Source organism: Condylura cristata, unplaced genomic scaffold, assembly GCF_000260355.1.
Source record: "Condylura cristata isolate star-nosed mole 26May11 unplaced genomic scaffold, ConCri1.0 scaffold00041, whole genome shotgun sequence".
NCBI classification, from domain to species: domain Eukaryota; kingdom Metazoa; phylum Chordata; class Mammalia; order Eulipotyphla; family Talpidae; genus Condylura; species Condylura cristata.
This window is the reverse complement of record NW_004567142.1, coordinates 1,265,230-1,279,629: the sequence shown is the minus strand read 5'-3', so window position 1 is coordinate 1,279,629 and position 14,400 is coordinate 1,265,230. Positions and strand designations below refer to the sequence as shown.

At 60.8% G+C, this 14,400-nt stretch overlaps 2 protein-coding genes across 9 annotated transcripts in view; both read right to left on the bottom strand.

Annotated features, from left to right (window-relative positions):
* ARHGEF1 (Rho guanine nucleotide exchange factor (GEF) 1) overlaps positions 1-10,799 on the bottom strand; it is a 16,706-nt gene extending 5,907 nt beyond the window's left edge. For 2 of the 8 annotated variants that reach the window (XM_012733640.1, XM_004694150.2), the window contains exons 1-13: positions 10,503-10,588; positions 6,342-6,384; positions 6,171-6,254; positions 5,667-5,780; positions 3,796-3,894; positions 3,582-3,624; positions 3,135-3,381; positions 2,736-2,765; positions 2,398-2,497; positions 2,190-2,286; positions 2,074-2,109; positions 1,705-1,842; positions 1,001-1,106 (exon numbers count right to left, since the gene is read on the bottom strand). In XM_012733640.1, the coding sequence (XP_012589094.1) occupies positions 1,001-1,106; positions 1,705-1,842; positions 2,074-2,109; positions 2,190-2,286; positions 2,398-2,497; positions 2,736-2,765; positions 3,135-3,381; positions 3,582-3,624; positions 3,796-3,894; positions 5,667-5,780; positions 6,171-6,254; positions 6,342-6,371 (1,124 nt within the window). In that variant the 5' untranslated portion in view covers positions 6,372-6,384; positions 10,503-10,588. The other 6 variants (XM_012733642.1, XM_012733641.1, XM_012733638.1 and 3 more) reach the window with 6 other exon arrangements.
* Positions 10,800-12,012: 1,213 nt separating this feature from the next.
* CD79A (CD79a molecule, immunoglobulin-associated alpha) overlaps positions 12,013-14,400 on the bottom strand; it is a 3,177-nt gene continuing 789 nt past the window's right edge. Inside the window, exons 2-5 of the mRNA XM_004694149.2 lie at positions 13,343-13,639; positions 13,055-13,173; positions 12,541-12,609; positions 12,013-12,410 (exon numbers count right to left, since the gene is read on the bottom strand). Coding sequence (XP_004694206.1) covers positions 12,297-12,410; positions 12,541-12,609; positions 13,055-13,173; positions 13,343-13,639 — 599 coding nt within the window. The 3' untranslated portion in view covers positions 12,013-12,296. The remainder of the gene's footprint in view (positions 12,411-12,540; positions 12,610-13,054; positions 13,174-13,342; positions 13,640-14,400) is intronic.

The window sequence follows — 14,400 nt, the reverse complement described above, 5'->3', positions numbered from 1 at the left end:
GGACAGTGATGGGGGAGAACAGGACAGGGACAGAGACAGGGAGACCAGGGACAGAGACCAGGACAGGGACAGGCAGGGACAGGGAGAGACCAGGACAGGGACAGAGACAGGGAGAGACCAGGACAGGGACAGGCGAGACCAGGACAGAGATCAAACATGCAACAGAAGAAAGAGTCAGAAGGGGCAGTGGGATTAAGGGGTGTGGGGCAGTGGGGGCTGGCCTGGAGGGGTACTGAAATTTGGCAGGGGAGGGAAGGGAAACCCATTCAGGCCATGGGACTGACCCCTCCCTTCCCTGAGGTGGGGGAAGGGACAGAGCAGGGGGCTGGGGTGGGAAGGATTTCAATACTTAGCTCTTCAACAGGGGGGGTGATGTCCCCGCGCACCCCTCACAGGGGTAAAGGGGAGGGGTGGCCAGTGGGGAGAGGGGTAGGGCTGGGAGAAGGGGGGAGGGGCTGGCCCATCCCCCACCCAGGGTCCAGGCACCCACCTCTTCCACATTCTGGGGAGAGAGGGGCACAGGGTCAGAGGGGGGCCCAGAGGAAACCCACTCACCTCCCCACACCCACCACTGGGTCCCCAAAGCAGCAGCACAAGGACAGGCAGGGGGCAAAGCCTGCCCCCCAACGGTGAGGGGGACAGGGCCCCCAGCATAGAGCACAGAGGGTGGGGGCTAAGGGGAGGGACACGGGAGCAGGAGCAGGAGCCAGGCTGCGGGTGGGGGCTGGGGGCTTAAAAGAGAAGGCCGAGGGGCGAGGAGGGGCCGAGGGGCTGAGCGGTGAAGAGGACTCGAGTCCAGTCGGAGCAGGAGGAGGAAAACCAGTGAGGGAGGAAGGGGCAGGAGTGGGGGGGAGGGAGATGAAAAAGGAAAAAGAGGAAGGAAAAAAGAAAGGAAGAGGAAGAGAGGGGAGGGCAGAGAGGAACCGGCTGGGGCAGGCAGGTGCAGAGGCAGCCCCGACAGGCCCCCCCAGCCCTCCCAGCCCCAGCTGGCCCTGGGCACCTCTCTGTGTCAGCACCCTCCTCAGTGCTCTCCAGGGGCGCTGGGGGCTCCAGGCTCGTTACGCCCTGGGGGGGCAGGTCCCCCAGCTCCAGGGGGGCATCGCCACCTGTGAGGGTGGTGGGACAGCAAGCTGCCTGGAGGCCCCTCCAAAGTCGGGGGGCGTGTGGGAGCCAAAGCTTGGCAGATGCCAGGGGCGGGGGGCAGAAGGCTGAGAAGGCTTTGGGCAGCTCAGCCAGGGTGCCTGCAGCAGGGCCACTGCCCTCAGGGCCTCCACATCCATCCCTGCTCCCCCCCTCAGCCAGGCTCCTGAGAAGAGGACATGCACACTGAGAGCCGGGATGGAGACTCGGGGGGGGGGGGACAGCTAGGACAGAACCAGTGCCCCGGTCCCCGGGTGGGAACTGGGCCTGACTCCCGAAGGGCAGTGAGAAATGAAGCTGACGGCTCGTCAGCCTCACTGTCCCAGGGCTGACTGGCAGTGGGCTCAGAGCAACCTGGGAAATGAAGCTGTGGGGAGGGGAATCTCGGTCAAAGAGCGGGGACCAGCGCAGCAGCAGGAGAGAGGTGGGAGCCAGGAGGGAGGACGGTACACTGAGGAAGGGGGTGGGCGTTAACAGGCGGCTGGGAAGGGGCTGGTAACTGAGGGAGCACCCTCAGGGACCCAGGGACCCAGGTGCTGGGAGAGCCCTGGCCAGGGTTCTCACCTGATTCCCGGTCTGGGATATCGCTGGAAAGAGGGTGCAGAGAAACTCCAGGGGTGTCCTGCCCAGGGGCCCCCACATTCCGATCCCGGGAGGGTATCCCCAGACCGCCCCTTCGTTCTGCAAGGCCTGATTTTTCAGCTGGGGAGGCAGCAGGGAAGAAAGTGGGAAATGAGTGCAGAGACCTTCATCCCCAACAGCCTGGGGAATGCAGGCCTGCACTCCAGCCCCCTCCGCCCCATCACCTAGGCGACGCTTCGCTTTGCCCCAGACCCAGGAGTCCTGGCCCCCAGCTCCCTACCTCGGACCTACAACGTCCCCTCCCTCCCCTCTCAGGTCACCAGCACGGATCCTCTGGCGTTAGGGTCGTACCGTCTGCCTCGATTTTAAGATGCCGAAAGTCTGGGACTGAAATGAGAGGTGGGACCATGAGGGGGGGCAGGGTGGGGAAGTCGGGCGAGGCGTCCCCGCCCTGAGGGGACCCTCACCTGGGGTCTCTCCCCGGTTCCAGCGGGCTGGGTCTAGAAAGCTGCTCAGTCCCTTCTTGGTCTTACTTGGCTCATCTGACCGTCGGTTCCCCATCACCTGTGGGACGTTTACGCGATGCTGAGCGTGGAACAGGACCCCTCGGGGCTCGGTTGCTCCCCAAGGCGTCTCTGGGAGGGCAGGGCCAGGTCTGGGCGCTCAGGGAGGTACCTTTTTTCTGAAGAAGTTCCTCCCCGACTTCTTGTCCCCGCTCTTGGTCCGCACCCCGAGGTGGCGCATGTACAGGCTGATGGCACTGAGCACGGCGGCACTGCGGGCGGGCGTGGTGTGGGCCACGGCAGAGGCCCGCGGGCCCCCGCTGCCCCACAGCATGGCTTCCTCTCCTGGGTCACTTCCCACCCCAGCCCACAACCACTTCCTCGGGGCGTCTGAGGAAAGGGAAGAGGGCTGGGGAGGGCCCGGAGCCAGGACACTGCCCCGGGCCGGGGCCCCCATCCCACTCCGGGCCCGGGGGACTAAACACCACCCTGCCGCTCTGCTCCCATCACCTCTTTTCCTCATCGGTAGAGATGGTGTGCCTGTGGGGAGAAGAAACACATTCATGTGGGGGTTCCCGCCCGCTGGCACGAAGGCCGGCTGCTGTCCCACTGAAAGCTGGGACCGGGAGGGGATGGGGAGACAACGGGGAAGGACAGTGACAGGAGGGAGGAGGCTCGTCCTGGCAGCAGGTGGACAGGACCCAAGATCTGGGGTTGGGGGGACCCCGAAGCTGGGAAGGGAAGCACAAAACCAGATGAACTAAATGCAAGGCTGAGGGACCCAGAACTAAATGTGAGGCTGGGGGGACCCAGAAGTCGGGAGAAGAGCCCCAACGCTAACAAACGACCCTGAAGCTACAGAGGGAGACAGAGGCCGGCGGCCCCACCCCCGGCCAGCTGCCCACTCACTGCATCTCCTCCAGCTGAGCCAGCAGGCGCTCGGCCACGTGCCGCTCCCGGGCCTCGAGGCTGGCTCGGTCCCGCCCCACCCAGACCTCCAGCTGGGCCAGCTCGTGCTCCGAGGGCGTCATGCCCATGAGCCTCTTGGAGCGGAAGTCCTCCAGCTGCCGGCTGACGGCGTCCTGCAGGCTCTGCACCACCTCCTGCATGAACTGCCGCTGGACGTCCTCGGAGAGGAGGTCAGGCCTCGTTCGGTCTGTGGGGACAGGGTGGGTGAGGGGCCAGCTCGCCGGGACCCGGGTCCCCATCCACCGCGGGGCTCCGCTGGCCCCGCTTCCCAGGGCCAGGAAGGGGTGAACGAGTCCCCGCTGTCCGTAAGGCGTATGTCTTCCTCCCTGGGGGTCCTGCCCCCCCCCGGAGACCTCTCCCTCATCTCAAAGTCTCCTCCTTCCTTACCAAGTTCAAAGGCGACCGTGGAAGGGACTGGCACCCGAAGAACCTGCCCAGGAGAGAAAATGGCGTGAGGGCAGGACCGGGACAGGGGAGCTGCAGCCCGGGCTCCCGGGGGGACGGCGGCCTGAGAGGAAAGCCAGCCCTCAGCAGTGCCGGCTGGGAAACACAGGGTAGTTTCTAGGGCCAAGGGGCGGGGCCCCCAGAAAGTGTCTCTCACCGCGGTCTTCTCCAGGAAGCTGTGGTAGAAGTCAAGGAAGGCCTTCTTGGCTTCCTTGGGGCCCAGCGAGCCCGCCATGTCCGCATGCAGGCAGCAGAGCTGGGGAGACATGAGCATGGCCTGTTCTCCCTTGCACCCCACCTGAACCACAACCGCCCTGAGAAAGCCACCGAGTGCAAATGCCATCTCCTCTGGGACGTGTGCCCTGACCTGTACCAGCCCCACGCCAGGCCCTTGTCTCCCTCCCGCCCTCACCCACAGTCTCCCGAGGACTTGCTAATCTTCTATCCAGGGAACTGGTTCTCTGTGGCTGTCTCCTCACCACCCACACTACCAACGCCAGCAGCAGCCAGGCGCACACCAGAAACTGTTCTACAACCTTCAGGCATTTAACTGGGCTAAGGTTGTCCCACTTGACAGATGAGAAGACTGAGTTCACGGTCACCCATCTAGCAAGTGCAAATTGGGACTGGAATCCAGGAACCCAGCCCCCTCCACTCTGTTGCCTAGAAATACTGAGCACAACTTGAGGGTTAGTGTTTGGGGAGTGGGGCATTCATGTGTCACAATATGGGGTTCAGTGAACAGTGGGAGCTGGGCATGACTGGGCTGTCAGCCATTCATCAAGGTGGCATGCATGCCAGCCTCCTAACTCCCTGGGGGGGGTCTCATTAGGTAAGAGACATGGTCTCAGTGTGCTAAGGACTCCCCCCAATGTGTGTGAGGCTGTCCCTTCACTGTTAATAATCTAACAGGTCTATACCGCACTCCCACCACCCCATAAAGCAAAACTCTGTGGCAAGACAGCAGGAAGGAGTCCAGGGGACCACAGCCATCTGCCAGCTGCTCCCCCAGCCAATGAGGTTGCCTGGGTGACCCTCACTGAGGTTGCCTCAGTTTCCACATCTGGAAAAGGACACAGCAGTCAGCACAAACACGGGCTGAATTCTAGGAGTTCTAGAAAACCCGAGGCCCACGAGGGGAGGCCCCTTCTCTAGACAGTGGAGCCTCCATGCCTGGGTGCCGGGAGGGTACATTTTCTGGAAAGGCAATGTCCTGATTCCTGAAGTTTCTGAAACTGGGGGACGGCCCATCCCTTTCTGCTCCGCCTGGTGCCCCATCTTGGTACTTCTGTCAGTGTCCCAGCCTTCTGGGGCAGGAGCTGTCCTCTACACTTTCGGGGCAGTGTAGTGCCCTGGCCTGCGCTGGCCCACGCCTGGTCTTCCTGGGCCAGGAGCCTGTGGACAGAGCCCCCGCCAGCCAGCGCTGCGGCTCGTCCCTCCTGATCACCTGTCTGTAGACCCTGGAGGTGCTTCTGGAAGGCCTGGCCCGCCATACCTCTCAGATACTTGCTGGTACAGGGATCATCAGTTACGTTTTCTCTGCCTTGGGGTGGCTGCTGAGGTTTCATGTTCCTGGGTCTGCTGAGACCTGGGGAGGCTGAGGGCGTTCTCTTACCTCAGCCCTGAGCGACTGCTGGTAGCAACTGCTGAGGTCGTGGGGGGGAGGTGGGTGCTGTCGCTGACGGGTGGCACTGTCATGGATGGCAGTTGTGCCACAAGATCGGGAGGAATCAGGCAGGACTCTGCCAGGCTGCTGGATTCTCTGTGGGACATGGCTGTGTGGTCTGCCTGACCTTGCCACTGAGATGTAACTGCGGGGTGGTGGCTCTCTGGCTCACCTATGGTGTTGTTTCTAGCTGCGCCGTCTGAATCGTTCCCCAGACACTTGGGGCTCATCTTCACCGTCTAATTCACTGAAAGTCCAGGCCTGCCACGCCAGGCCCCGCCCACCAGCAGCCGGCCCGTCCACTTAGGCCCCGCCCATCAACTTAGGCCACACCCACCAGCGAGGCCCCGCCCCGCCCTTACCAGGGGTCCAGGGTCAAACTGCAAGGCCACGTGTTGCAGGAGGCACATAAGGTGGGCTGGGCGCCGCTTCACCTGCTCCAGGTTCTGGAACTGGCTGTTCTGCTCTTCTGCATTCTGGGGGTAGGGGTAGCATGAGAATGGGGGGAAGGGGCGGGCATGGGCTTGACCCTCTCCTTGCTTGGTGACTTTGTGGTGGGGCTCAGGGCAGCGGTATGTTTTAGTGGGGATTGGTTCAGATTTAATGGCATCGTGGTGGGTGATGAGGCCAGAAGTGAGGTGGAATAGAGAGCTGTGCTGTGACTGGGTGTGTGGGGGGGTAGAGGGGGTGTTTCAGAATGGGGTGAGGGGATGAGGAAGATACCAGGCAGGTAAGGGCGGAGGGCAGTGGCTGGAGGGACAGAATCTGAGGTTGGAGAAGGGGACTTTCATGACGGGACTTGAGGGTCCCAGCCCTGGGTCCCCGGAGTCTGGGACAGGATTTCCTCCATCCTGCTGTTCCCTCACCGTTTCCAGCTCATTCTCAAAATCCTCATCCTCAGCCCCAATGATGCTGACCGGCACCATGCCAGTCCGGGGAGGCCCCGGGGCCTATGGAAAGAGAGGATTGGCTTAGGTCCAAGTGTTCCCCACCTCGTAGCCCCCCAGTGCTCCCACCCCTTAGCTTTCTCCACTCACCACCCCTCGGGCGATGTCTTCTGCCTCCATGGGCTCTGCAGGGCTGGGGGGAGAGGAGGGGCAGTGGTTAGGGGGTGGGAGGAGGCAGGCGCACAGGGCTGTTACTCACAGATTCCTGGCCCAGGTGTGAAGGTGAGTAAACAGCCTCCCCCATCCTGGCTTCCACAGCTCAATGGGGCCTCTGTGTGGCCACAAAGAGCCCTTCAGAGGCCAGCCAGGGCTGGAGCCCAAGGACAGGGAGCCTTGGGAGGGTTGGGAGGAGTAGAGAAATTGGGTCCGTGAGAGACTTGTAGCCACAAGAACTTGCAATTTGGGGTCCTTAACTGAAAGGGGCTGGGGCCAGAACTCTTAGATCTGAAGGAAAGGGGGCTGGGGGCCTTGACTCCTGGGTCTGGGGCCCAGGGCCCAAGTCCTAGGGATGCAGGGCCTGGAAACAAGCAAAGTGGGGAAGGTAGGCAGGAGATAACTGGGGTGTAGGGGGCTCGCCTCTGATCTGGCCAAACATGGGGCAGGATGTTGACTCTGAACCCACCAGCCCCACTTCCTGTGACAGGAAGTCACAATGGCAAATCCTCCAACCCCCAACTCTCCCCACTTAAGAAAACAAAACTGATCCCTCCTCCCTCTGGGACCAAGAGTCCCCACACCCAGAAGTTCTTACCCTCAGGGGCCTGGTATCATTCCAGCTCCCAGTCCCACAAAACAAGGACTGGTCCTCTGACAGCTCATCCCCAAGGTATGTCTGTCTCCCTCACCCTCTGTCTTCTGCCCCCTGCCAGCTCTCCCTGGCTCTCTCTCCCTGGGATCTGCCTCAAGTCTGTGCCTCTTTTCTGTCTCCTTGCTTGTCTTTCTTCCTTCAGACCTGTCTGTCTTCTGTTGCTGCCTCTGTTCCGTTTCCCCACAACTTTCTGCACCCCGCTCCTGCTTTACTTGCTCTCTCTGTTTGCTTGCTTTGGTCTCTGCCTCGGCCTTCCCACGTCTTGTTCTGCAGTCCCTGCTGTCTCAGTCTGTCTGTCTCTCTGTCTCTCCCCACTCTTGCTATTTTCCCCATCTTGTCTCTTCAAATTTCCACTTTTCCTTGTGTATCCCTCACAACATCTTCTGTATCCTTAATTAGTCTGACTAATGCCAGACAAGCCAGTGTCAGGCGCGAAGGAGCCATGGAAACAGGGGTGGAGTGGACCAGAGGTGTGGGTCGGAGGGCTCTCCCACAGCTCAAAGCTATTTATAACCTCCTCGGCCTGAGATCCGCCCTTCTCCCTCTTCCACAGGCCTCCTCCCTAGCACTCAATAAATGGCAGCTATGGTTTTGATCACGATTATGAAACAATGATGCTTCTTGGAGCATCCAAATGCCATTCTGTGGGTTTACCCCAGCAAGCCTCATTATTATCCCTCTCCAGAAGTGACCCAAGCTCCAGCACTCCAGCCTGGATAATTTAAGATTTGTGCACTGTTAAATGTTCACATTAACAAACAAACAAACAAACAAACTTGCAAACCAAGGCAGGAAAACAAGCGTAATGATTTATTATGAGACCTAAACCTTCAGAGCACTCTGCGGCCTGGATGTTGTTCCCAGTGCTTCTCGCCTGAGAACTCACTTAACTGCGAGCAACCCCGTGCTGTTAGCATTCCCATTAGGGGTGGAAAACCTTCACCAGGCCTCCAGCTGCCACTTCATGACCATGGTCATGGAAGGCCTGTGCCCTCCCACTCCAGGGTGGAAATAGTCAATAGAGGCAGGGAGCTTCAAAAAGGGCAAAGGAGAGGGCACATTCTTGGCGTGCCAGGCAGGCCCCAAACATGCACTTGTCATCTGTTACCTCTTTCCCAACTCTTCACAACAATAGGGAATAATAGCTAATAACACTATGGCACCAGGTGGCCTCAAGTGTGTGCCAGGCACAGCATTGCTGCTTCATGGCATCAGCTCGTTTTATCTTCTTGGTGAGAATTATTATGATCTGCCATCTTCTAGAGGAAACTGAGGCACAGCTCACAGGGGACAGAGCCACGATTCAGACCCAGGACACCTAGCTCCAGGGTCTAGAAGAAGAAAGGGCTGCTTCTCAGGGTGAGGAGTCCCCACCACAACCTTAGGAAACTAGACTCGGAGCCAAAGCTGAGCCACGTCAGGTGTCTAGGGTGCTGGGAGGCAAGCAAGTTGGACTAGGCCCCATGGAGGAGCCTGGGGCTCAGACCAGATGGGGCCAGGGAAGGGCTGGTTGCTTAGGAGAGGGAGGTGAGGGGGTTCCACAATGGCTGCGAAATTATAGACTTAAGCTGTCAGCAAAACTACAGGCAAGGTCAGGGTCTTTGGTTTGGCAGAAGGAGTGCTGTGGTGTGTGTGTGGGGTCAGGGCAGGTGTAGGTCATTAGGGTTGGGGGGTCCTAGAACAAAGTGGGCACATTTGGTCTGTAACATGAGAGTGGTTTCAAGAACCTTAAAGGACCTAATGCAATGTAATCAGGGCGAGTCCATAAGGGATCTTTGGAATGTATCAGTCCCCAGATTTTATTTGACACAGAGTGTACAAGGACCAGAGAGATCATACAGGCTCATGATTCCATTAGGAAAGTAGTCAGGCGGGGGTGCTTCCCAGAGGACCAATATTCCGGAGGTACGGTGGCCCTAAGACCAGGATCTACAGGGCCTGGTTTCTGGGGGATGCAATTCATCTATGAGGAGCTGAGTCTCCATGCGGCGCCATCAGGCATCCTGGGGCGGAGGGGTCCGTAAGACCTTGTCATCTGTACGGAACACGGTGGATCTACACGAGTCCAAATCCTACCTGAGAAGTGAGGGGTAGTCTACGAGGGCCCAAGATCATACAGGGGACGAGGCGGTGTGCACGGCCATGGATGCTGGGGCGGGCGGGCGTGCAGAGTCAGGGTCTGACACCGGCCGGGGGCCGCGTCCCTCACCTGCTCCAGGTCGGAGAAGCCACCGCAGTCGCCAGAACCAAGCCTCCGCGCGCCGGCTTCGGGCTCCCCCCGCCCCGGCCCCGCCTCTGCCCCTCTAGCCGTCCCAAAGGCTACCTTTGCACCTAGCCGTCCTTCCGCCGACCGCTCTAGCCCGACGCCTACCCGGCTCCAGCGCCGGAGACTCTACTGCTCTGGCCGGCCGCTCTAGCTTTCCACGGCGCCACGCTGGCCCTCTAGGGCCGCTCTGGCCTGTGTTGGAGGGCTGGCGTTTCCGTATCTCGACTGCCCCTGTCACTCTCCTGGACCCCGCCCACTGCTCCCCCCTACCCCGCCCCCGGCCATAGGTAAGACGGGTTCCAGCCAGTGCCACAAGCGCTCAACTGCAGATTTCCGAGCCCCCTACTCCCCCCACCCCTCTGCATCCCGGTTTCAGCCCTCGGGCCTGGGCTCTCACCCTCTTGCTTCCCTAACTGGGGGACCGGTTGAATTCTCAACTGCTCAAACATTAATCACCTCACCCCCGACCTCCACGGACATTCATTCCACTGTGGCTGAAAGCAAAACTGGGTTCGGGCCGCCCTTTGCCTCTGACATGATGTGTAACTGGAAAAGCAGTTACTTCGCTCTTGGCCTCAGTCTTTCCATCTGTACAATGGGGGAACATCTCCAACTCTGCCCCCCTACAATGCATCTCCAAGGAGCTAAGTAAAGATGCAGAAAAAGGGCTTCCCAAAAGACGTTTGCAAATGCGCCCTACAAAGTTTACCACCACCGCTGACCTGGGGTGGTTACTGTGTTTCTTTGCAGGTGGCCTTCAATTATGTGGGTTTGAAGGGCAGGCGCTTAGCAGAAAGCACCTGCCAAGTTCAAATGCCAACTCCACTCGGCCTCAAGAGGTGCGTGGCTTGGTCGGTTGGCGCCACTCCCTGGGCCTCAGTTTTCTCACCCCTACAATGGGAATGATCACCTATCCTCTGCCAGATCGTGGGGAGGCCTTGTCTCTGGCCTCGCACCCCTCGTCCCCACCTACTAGGTACGGAGCGAGCATTAATTGTCCTCTTTGCGCCCTTTGACAGATAGGGAAACTGAGGCCCAAGCAGCGGCGGCCGCGGTCTCCGTGGGACCCAAACGAGGCCCCTTCGCTGCGGGCAGCTCCCCAGGCCCCTCCCGCCGCCTCCCCGCTCCCCCTGGCGGCCGAGGGGAGGGAGGCCGGGCGGGGCCAGGGACAGTGTACCTGGTGTCCGCGCAGGGAGGTGACCGGCGGGGCGCCCGAGGTCGGGCTTGGCGATCCCCGGCCCTGTGTCCCGGCTCCCGCTTCCTGGCTCTGGCGGGGGCAGGAAGTTGGGGCGTTTTTCCGGAGGCCCCCGCCCCGCCGCCCCTCCCCGCTTCCTGCCCGCGCCCCGAGCCCGCCCGGCACCTCCGCTTCCTTCCCCTTCTAGCCGCCAGCCGGGCCCCTCCTTTCCCCGCTGCGCCCGGACCGCAGGCACCCGCCCCTTCCCGATCCCGCCCCGGTCCCGCCCGACCTTCCCCGGCTTTGTCCGTCTGTGCGTCCGCCGGGCGCGGGCTCCATGTTTCTCGGGGCGGCCGGGTGTGCGCCAGCACCCTGTGGCGGCCCCGGGGCCACTGTCGCCCTGCGGGCGGCGCGCAACGTCCTCTGCTGTTTGCAGTCGCTGCGTCCCTGGGCCTCCCCTCCTTTGCCTGTTTCTGTCTGTCTCCAGTTCCCCTTCCGGGGCCCACCCGCCGCTCCCCTTTGTCCCTCTCTCTGTCGCTTTCTCCCTCCGAGGGTCTCCACCTTCCTGCATCTCCATCCCAGTCGTTCCCCGGGGGTCTCAGGTCCTTTTCCCATGGGCCCTGCGTCTGTCTTCCTGCTGGCTCTCTCCCTGGCTGTCTCTCGGGGTCCTGTGTCTCCTCGCCGTGGCCCCCTTCATTTGCTTACTTTCCATGAGCTGTGTGACTCAGCCTCTTCCCACTCTTGGGCACCTCTATCTCTCCCCCTGAGGGCCACAGATTCTCCAACTCCTGTCTCAAGTTCACCGGGAGGTCAGGGGTGCTCTGGCTTAGCCTGGATTCAGTACCAGCTTATCAGTCCACGTGTTTATGGGGCTTACACACATAATGTGGTCCCCTCACTCCCTCCATGCTCCCCACTCATAGGGACCAGGGTTCGCCCTCCCCCAAGTCACTTCCTGTTTTTGTCTGGCAGCCTAGTACAGTCTACGTGGGGTGCAAGGGGTTAAATTTCAGCACTATGAAGCTATCACAGCCACTGCAGCAGGAGTTTGACGCCAGCCAGGAGCTGACCCACAGGGCACAGCAGCAGACCTCTCCTGTTTCCCCTGTGCTCCCCTCAGCAGGGTATTTCTGTCAATCTGCCTGTTCGGCTCCCCACTCACTGTCTCTGGTGAATCCTCTCATCCCACCCCCCTCCCCTCTGGGCTACACCCCAACTCTTGCATGCATTCATGCATAAATATATATATTTATAAAAAAGACAAGCTATCTGGTCCCAGGTGTGGAGAGGGACTGGACCCCAACTCCTGCGTCTAAGGGAGAGAAATGGTCTTCCCCCACCAACCCTGAGCCTGGGGGGGAAAGGGGCTGGGGCCTGGACTCCTGGGTCTGAGGGAGGAGGGGCTGGGGCCTGGACCCCTGGGTCCCAGGGAGGAGGAAGGGAAGTCCAGTGAGATCCCATGACTCCTGCCAGACTTGCAGTTGGGAAGGATTTATTATCACTAAGTGGCCATGACAGAGCAGAGGAGGGGGGGGTCGGTAACTAACAAGGCTGCTGCAATCAGCTCCCCTAGAGGCAGCGATTAATAGCTCATTACACATGGGGGTGGGGGGGTGGAGAAAGCAGCAGGGGAAGGACTGAGTTAGGGTGTGTGGAGGGAATAAGACAGTCAAGAGGGAAGAAGAACAACTTCCTCCAAGGGGGAAGTTGACTGAGGACCTCCCAGGAAAGATTGTGAAAAGAGCTGTGGGGTGCAGGGAGATAGGCATCGAGCTTGGCAGGCGGGCTGCCCCCTGGTCAGGGCTTCTCCAGCTGGACGTCTCCGATGTGGAGGCTGCCCACATCCTGGTAGGTGCCCTGGAGGCCACGGGAGATGTCCTCGTACATGGAGCAGTCATCGAGGTTCAGGCCCTGGAGTGGACAGGTGGTGCTGGCCTCAGCGCCTGGAGGCCTGGGGGTCCCTGTCCCCCCCACCCCCGCCAGCCCAGGGAGGAATAACCCGAGGAGATCTGCCCTCACCTGCCCCCCACTTGCCACTCACCTCATAAAGATTTTCATCCTCATAGTCTTCCCGGGTATCCATCTCGAACTTCAGGTTCTGCCATCGTTTCTATCAGGGGAGAGGACACCTCAGTTAGGGGGTGGGGTGTAGGGGGATATGCGCAGACCCTCCTGAGTTCCAGGAGGTGCTTTATCCAGAGCGGCCCACGTGCCCGAAGCGTGAAGCTAGGTAGCTGGGAAGTGCAGTGGTCTCTGGTCCAGGCCAGGGCTCCCTGCCTCCATTCTCTGGGAATGACAGTACCAGTGACCCCAAGAGAAGCTGGTGCAGCGTAGAGACTCTGGCAGGACACCAGCCCCCCTGCTCCCTGGCCTGAGGGTGGAGAGTGAGATGCGTGGGGAGGAGGGTGAGGCCTTGTCCTCTGGGCTCAGTACTACTTAATACCTTTCATTGTATCACTTCCTTCAGCCCACAGCCCCAGCCAGTGGGTGATTCATTCTCCCCTTCAGGGTGGGGTGCTCAGGCCCTGAGGGCGTGGCTCCCCAGGAGGGCTCACCCTGAACAGCAGCAGCATCCCAGGCACCACAGCGCTGACCAGCAGGATGATCCCCTCCGCGGTGATGATGTTGTTCTTGGTGCCCTCCCCCATGTCCAGGAAGGGTCTGGGGAGCGGCTCTGTGGGGAGAGGTGTGGCTTGGGCTCTGGCACCTCTGCTCCCACCTGTCCGTGCCCCCACCTCCCACCCCAGACTGAGAACCCTGCTGAGAACCCTCACTCTGCAGGTGAGAGGAAGGGGCCCTGCAGGAGCTGGGGACTGGCCCTGGGGGCAGGCCCTGGCACTCACCTTGCACTCGGAGGTAGGTGCCACAGGAGCGCTGGGTCTGGTTCCCCTCCTCCACCTGGCAGTGGTACAAGCCCCGGTGGCTCTTGTTCACCTGGTGGATGATCAGCTCCTCGTCTGTGCTCTCCAGAAGTTTCGCGGGCCAGCTGTAGTTGCTTTGCAGGGTGATCCACCAGGTGACTTTGGGCCGGCTGTGGGGTGTGCTGGCTTGGTGTGAGCACTGGAGGTGGGCCTTCTCCCCCAACCTCACAGTCAGGGAGGGTAGGCCCGGGTCCACCCGCAGAGCCTGGCCCCAGGGGCCTGTGGAGAGGTGGGTGTGTCAGCCTCTGCTCAGGGCACTGGCCAGCCCTGTCCCTTTCAGCTGCAGCACCCCTGGGTATGTATGTGGACTCCTGGGGCAGGAATGAGGATGCTCCTGGTGGCAGTGATGCATCTTTGGGGGATGCACTTAGGGAGTGAGCACAGTGAAGATACTAAGTTACGGCTGGGAAGGACAGAGAGCTCTGAGGGAGAGTGAATACTCCTTGGGCTTAGGGGGGTGGTGAGGACATGGGGTGTGTGTGGGGAGAGTAAGGCCCGCCTGGGGCGGTGCCATGCCCCTGGGCATCCCCACTGGCCTCTGCAGCACTGTCTCTTGCCACCCTCCGCACACCCACTGTGAACTCTCTGGCGTTTGGAACCTGGCTCCCTCGAGCTAGAAGTGCCCCCCACAGGCACCCCCTCACCCTGGAGGCCTTCCTGGACCCCTTATCTGTCCCCAGCCCCAGCTGGTCCTGTACAGGCACCGGATCGTGAGTGATCTCACAGAACCCTTCCAAGCAGGCTTATGGTCATTCCTGTTTTGCAGGTGGAATGGCTGAGTCCCAGGGTGGCAGGCTGGCTGCCTGGCATCCCCAGGGCAGCAGGAGTCTGGGGTGGGGGGCTCAAACTCAATCGCGGCCCCTGGGGCCTTTCCTGCCAGCTTTGGGCCTTACTCGCTCCATGTCCTGGGCCTTCCCCTCCTTCTCATGAACTTTCAGTTGTCAACTTGGGGGTTGGGGGGAGTTGGTCCCTGGGTTAGA